Source organism: Gymnogyps californianus, chromosome 5 (genome assembly GCF_018139145.2).
Source record: "Gymnogyps californianus isolate 813 chromosome 5, ASM1813914v2, whole genome shotgun sequence".
Taxonomy (NCBI): domain Eukaryota; kingdom Metazoa; phylum Chordata; class Aves; order Accipitriformes; family Cathartidae; genus Gymnogyps; species Gymnogyps californianus.
This window is the reverse complement of record NC_059475.1, coordinates 65046597-65052175: the sequence shown is the minus strand read 5'-3', so window position 1 is coordinate 65052175 and position 5579 is coordinate 65046597. Positions and strand designations below refer to the sequence as shown.

General features: G+C 60.7%; 1 protein-coding gene across 1 annotated transcript; it reads left to right on the top strand.

Moving 5' to 3' along the window:
• The first annotated feature begins 1277 nt into the window (after positions 1-1277).
• SIX6 (SIX homeobox 6) lies at positions 1278-3251 on the top strand. The gene is made up of 2 exons (XM_050897953.1): positions 1278-1849; positions 3083-3251. Exons 1-2 carry the CDS (start codon positions 1278-1280, stop codon positions 3249-3251), a joined length of 741 nt encoding a protein of 246 aa, XP_050753910.1.
• Positions 3252-5579: the final 2328 nt, after the last annotated feature.

Genomic DNA, 5579 nt, shown 5'->3' with positions numbered 1-5579 from the left:
TCCATCCCTGCACCGAGACGTCGGGAGGTTGCCCCGCTCCTCCGAAGGGGCGGCTGGGCGCTCACCTCGCCCCCAGCCCCGCGGTCGCTCGCTCGGGGAGCGGAGGGGGAAAAACCCGCGGGGAATGATTACTGCTAGGTGATCGATATTTCAAAAGATTCCTGAAATCTGCTTTAAGTCGCTGTCCTGACCTACAAATGACTTCTCACTCCCCGCGACTATTCTCGACGTCTATTCAGGACCATTCAGCCGAAAACAATAAGGTTTTAAATGTTAAAAAAAAAAATATAAAGCTTTAGTTGAACGGAGAAGGGCGCTGGGCTTTTTGCAGATAATTCCTTGTCTTAACAGAGATGGGCAGTGACCTACAGGGGGAAGGGGGAGAGTTTTCCCCTAAATCTCGGCTCTTCTTGCGGTACTCCCGCTGCATCCATTGTCACTGACACTCCCAGCATCACTGCCGCTGTTAGGCAGCCGGTTTTTTATCAGATTTCCTGACCCCACAGCTTTACCGGGGAGGGTGTAGGGGGGTCCCGGGCATCCCATCGCGGGGGCCGCTCCCTCCAACTTTCCGGCAGCAAACCTCAGCGGGTGCCCCACTTCTCCGCCTTGCAGCCTGCCGCTCCCGGGGCGGGTGAGCTGCTCTGCCCCTGCCCGGAGCGGAGCGGCAGGGCGGCGGGGTCGCGGCCCCCGGGCAGCGGGACGGGACGGGACGGGACGGGACGGGACGGGGCGCCCCGGGGAGCGGGGCGGGGAGCCGGGGCGGGGAGCCGGGGCGGGGAGGTGCTGCCGGTCGGCGGCGCCGGGCCTTCCGCCGTGATTGGCAGCGTCTGACAGTGAGTGGCAGCCCCGCCATGGAAACCCGGGAGCCAATCTGCCGAGCCCGACAGCAAATCAGCCGCTCCCGCAGCAGCGCGGCGGCGGCGCGGAGCTGGGCTTGTGCCTTTTCTTTTTTCCCTTTTTTTTTCCTTTTTTTTTTTTTTGTTTTTTTCCCCTTCCCTCCCTCCCCCCACGCCCGCCCTCCCCCCTGCTCCATCCTCCTCCGCCTCGCCCCTGCCCACCGCCCCCAGTCGCCGGAGCCGCCGAGCTCTCCCCATCGCCTCTCCGCCCTCCACCGTCCCTCCCGCGGCAGCTCCGCCGGCGCCGGAGGAGGCAGAAGCGGAGCGAGGGGCGGCCGCCGGGGCCGCTGCCCGCTTCCCCGCCGCGGGGGTGTGCGCGGCGGCGGCGGGCATCGCCGGGGGTGCGCGGAGCGCGGAGCGGAGCCCGGCGCCGCCTCCATGTTCCAGCTGCCCATCCTCAATTTCAGCCCGCAGCAGGTGGCCGGGGTATGCGAGACCCTGGAGGAGAGCGGGGACATCGAGCGCCTGGGGCGCTTCCTCTGGTCCCTGCCCGTGGCCCCCGCGGCCTGCGAGGCCCTCAACAAGAACGAGTCGGTGCTGAGAGCCCGGGCCATCGTGGCCTTCCACACGGGGAACTACCGGGAGCTCTACCACATCTTGGAGAACCACAAGTTCACCAAGGAGTCCCACGCCAAACTGCAAGCCCTCTGGCTGGAAGCGCACTACCAGGAGGCGGAGAAGCTGCGGGGCCGACCCCTGGGGCCGGTGGACAAGTACCGGGTGAGGAAGAAGTTCCCGCTGCCCCGCACCATCTGGGACGGCGAGCAGAAGACACATTGCTTCAAGGAGCGGACGAGGCATTTGCTGCGGGAGTGGTACCTGCAGGACCCTTACCCCAATCCCAGCAAAAAGCGGGAACTGGCTCAGGCCACGGGACTTACCCCCACGCAAGTGGGCAACTGGTTCAAAAACCGCAGGCAAAGGGACAGGGCAGCAGCCGCTAAGAACAGGTAAGGTGCTGCCCGTCCCGTCGGGGCACAGGCCCCCCCCCCCCCCTCTTCGGGAGGCTTCGCCCCCGCCCGCCGAGGCCGGGGGGCTGCGGGGGCCGGTGGGAGGCTGCCGGCAGAGGTAGCGCGGCCCCGGCGCTGCGGCCAGCCCCGCCTCGGGGGACGGGGAAACGAGCCCGGGAAGTTTCTCCCCGGGAAATGCAGCGAGATAAAGTAGGAGCAGCGGGAAAACCCTACGGCTTTTTATTTATCTATTTATTTATTTATTTATTTATTTATTTATTTTTAATAGGGGAGGGTCCCCGCCCGGGCTCCCCCTTGGCCGCTCTTGGGGGAGAGGGGCCGGGGAGAGGGAGAGAGACCTCCCGGGCACCGCTGCTAGCGAAGCTGCCGTGACCCCGGCAGGACCTGGCGCCAGAAGGGCCGTATTCAGCGGCTAAGCGAAGAGAAACCCCCCTTCCAAGTTTGGCCGGGACATACAGATACCTATTTCATATACGTCCAGCTGGAGCAGAGCCGGCAATGCCCCTCTGCGGGCCCTGCTCATTTGCAGAGAGCCGCCTGGCCCTACATCTCCGCCGGCGCCAGCCGAGAACGTTTCTTGGGATAATTTTCTTATTTCTCCTCTCCTCTCCTTTTTCTGTTTTTTAATCTTAAAGAACAAAATCGCGGCTTTAAACGCGCGGTGTTACACCAACACTAGCGGCACAAGCAGACGCCCCGGGAAGCGGGGAAGGGAGCAGAGTCCCCCCGTTATCTCCTCTCCAGGAGCCCGGGGGGGGGGTTCCACTCGTCACCCCCCAGCCCCGCCGGCCACTGCGCGCAGCCGGGCGGCCGCACGTCGGGGGAATGGGTGCTGTCACCCGCAGCCCCTTTTCATCAGCAGAGAGGGAAGACGTAAGGCCTGCTGGAGGGGAACCGCCGCCCGGGAGATGCTGCAGGGAATTACCGACCCTTCGGATGAGGCCCGGTTTGGGGACAGGCTGCGGAGGAGGGGGACGGCCACCCCCCGCGGTGTGCCGGCCGAGGAGCGGGGCTGGCCCTGGGGTGGGCACCCAGTCTCTCGGACAGAGCCGCCAGACTGGGAAAACTGGTGTGAGCTGGAGGTGGGGGCAGCGGCGTGGGCGTGCCGGTCGGGGGAGTCCCTGGGGGGGGGGGGGGGAAACGGGGGCTGTCGGCGGGTCCCCGGGGCGCGGAGGGCCGGGCGGTGATGCTGTGTGTGCCGGTTCCTTGCAGGCTACAGCAGCAGGTCCTAACGCAGGGCTCGGTGCGCTCGCTGCAAGCGGAGGAGGAGAGCGGCGGGGAGGCGGTGGGGGCCGCCTCCAGCCCCGCGGCCAGCCTCTCCAGCAAAGCGGCCACCTCCGCCATCTCCATCACATCCAGCGACAGTGAATGTGACATCTGACATCACCGCCGTGACAAACCGGGGGGAGCGGGAGGTCCAGCTAACCGGTGCCTGCCTGCCTGCCTGCCGACACGGCCGGAGCAGCGGGGCTTGCAATCGCCCGGCCGCGGTCGCCAAACCCGGGGTATGGGGCGCTCCCCAGCCACACGCCGCCCGCCCGCGCCTCCCTCCCAGTCCCGCAGCAGACTGCATTAAAAAACGTGATAAAAATCGTTGTCGCCTTTATTTCGAAGGATGTGCAGAATTGATGCCTAAAAAAAAAAAAAAATTAGAGAAAGCCCAGAAAACGTTAAAAAAACCGCAAACCAAACCCGAATGCCAAGTTGCAAAATATCTGAGCGCCTGCCCTTATCCCGCGGGGGTGTTTCATGTTGAAAAGACGCTGTTCTTTTGGTTGGGTTTTGCTTTACTTTAAAGGGTTTTTATATATATATATATATAATGTTTATTTACTTATTTAAGGGATTGTTATGGTAGATTTTTTCTATTATTATTATTATTAATTATTATTATTTTTGGCTTGTTCTCTATGTGCACAGGTGACTTGTAGAGCATGTGCAGGACGAAACTGTATGAAGCAGCCTAAAACCATAATAAAATATTTGGTGAACGACCCTCGCATCTGCTTTGAAATGACGGTGTCGGTCTCAAGCCCGCCAGTTTACGCAGAGCAGATTTCCGAGGCCACGGGTATTTCAGCATCAGCTCGGCAGGAACCGAAATAGCTGGGTCCCCGGGACCGGGGGTGATGTCTTTGCAAGGCAGGGAGTCGGGGGGAGCCGGGATGAGGCGAGGGGAGCGGGGCCGGGGCTGGTGGAGGATGCGGGTGCCCGGGGAAGGGAAGGAGAAGGCATCGCCGCAGCTTCTCCTCTCCCAAGGGCTGAGGTTTTTGGGATTACCGGCGGAGAATTTTCGGACAGGGACGAGGAAAAAGGAAGGGAAAAAAAATAAGGGAGAGAAATGGTTGCGGACAGCCCAGCCGGGGAAGCCAAGCTTCCTCCCTCACCTGGCAAATGCAAAGAGAAGATGGGGAATTAACAGCCCTCCATGCCCGGGAAGGGCCGGATCGGGGGCGAAATAACCCCAAATCCCGGCCCCAGCGATGTGCCAGGGGCTGCCCCCCACCATCCGCCTCCCTCGCTTTGTTTTGCGGCGGTTTTGCTGGGGGAGACCAAACGCCAGGTCTAAGGAGCGTGCTAAGCTTTTTCCTCCAGCAGAAGGATTTTATATTATACAATTTGACATTGATCTTTAAATCGCCTGAGCTGTGCTTTTTTCGTCTGCTCGGTCTCATCGCGTTTACTTCCCTGTCCTCAGAGAGATGCCTCCCCGGTAAGCTGATTGCTCCGCTCGTTTTATTTAGCAGGCGAAGCCTTGCATCGGGGGAAGCCAGGCAGAGCTAACGCGCAGCGGCTGCGAGAAATGCCCCAGCTCCTGCTCGGCTCCAGCTCCCCTGCAAGGTCACGGAGGCGGCCGGGGGGGGGGGCACAGGGGCCATTTCACCTCCGTGATAGATTAATTCTATCGCCCTGCCTTTTATCGGGAGGTATATTCCCGTCTCGGCAGTGGCTTTCCCCCCTCTGCTTAAGTTTGCATTTAAAGCCTGAAAGGCGTTGGCACCGCCGATGTCTAAATCTGCGTTTCATCCCCAATGCATGTGCCTGGGTTTTCCTTACAGACCATCACAGGGATGGGGCAGGTAGAAGGTATTTATTAGCTGGGGTTTTTTAAGTCTATTTACAAGCAACTGTTTCCCTGGCCAGGTGTAGTTCAGGGTGTCGGGAGAGGCAAACAAGCTGCGTTTTGCGAGTGCGGGACCAGCGGATGGCAGGGACGGGGAGCGGGGCAGCGCGGGGTTTTCCAGCTCCCTTTGAGGGGTACCCACCTCCGGGAGGGGCCGGAGCGCACCTTGCACCCCAACCCTGCGCCAGGTTTGTTGCCTCTTAAACCCCACCGGGTTTGTCCCCGACAGAGCCGTGCAAGAGGAGCCCGGCGTTGAGGCTCAAACCTCAAACGAGGTGGGGGTTTTGCCTCTGTTTTGGGCTTGGTGGGTTCGCTGGCGGGCAGCGCTTCCCACCCACGAGTTTTTTGGGGGAGGAAAAGCAGTTTTCCCTCTCAAAACGGAATCGGCTGAAACACACCGTGTTCTTTCTTTCCTTCCCCGGGAATCGGTGGATTGCAATTTCTCCATTCGCTTCTGCGGGCAAAGTAGCTAGCGCATATTGTAGGGAATTAAAGCTTTCGAAAATATATAAGCTTTCGAAAGACATATACAGAGGTGGAGAATTGTATGAACACATCCGCTCAGCCTCTGATAACGTGGAATTT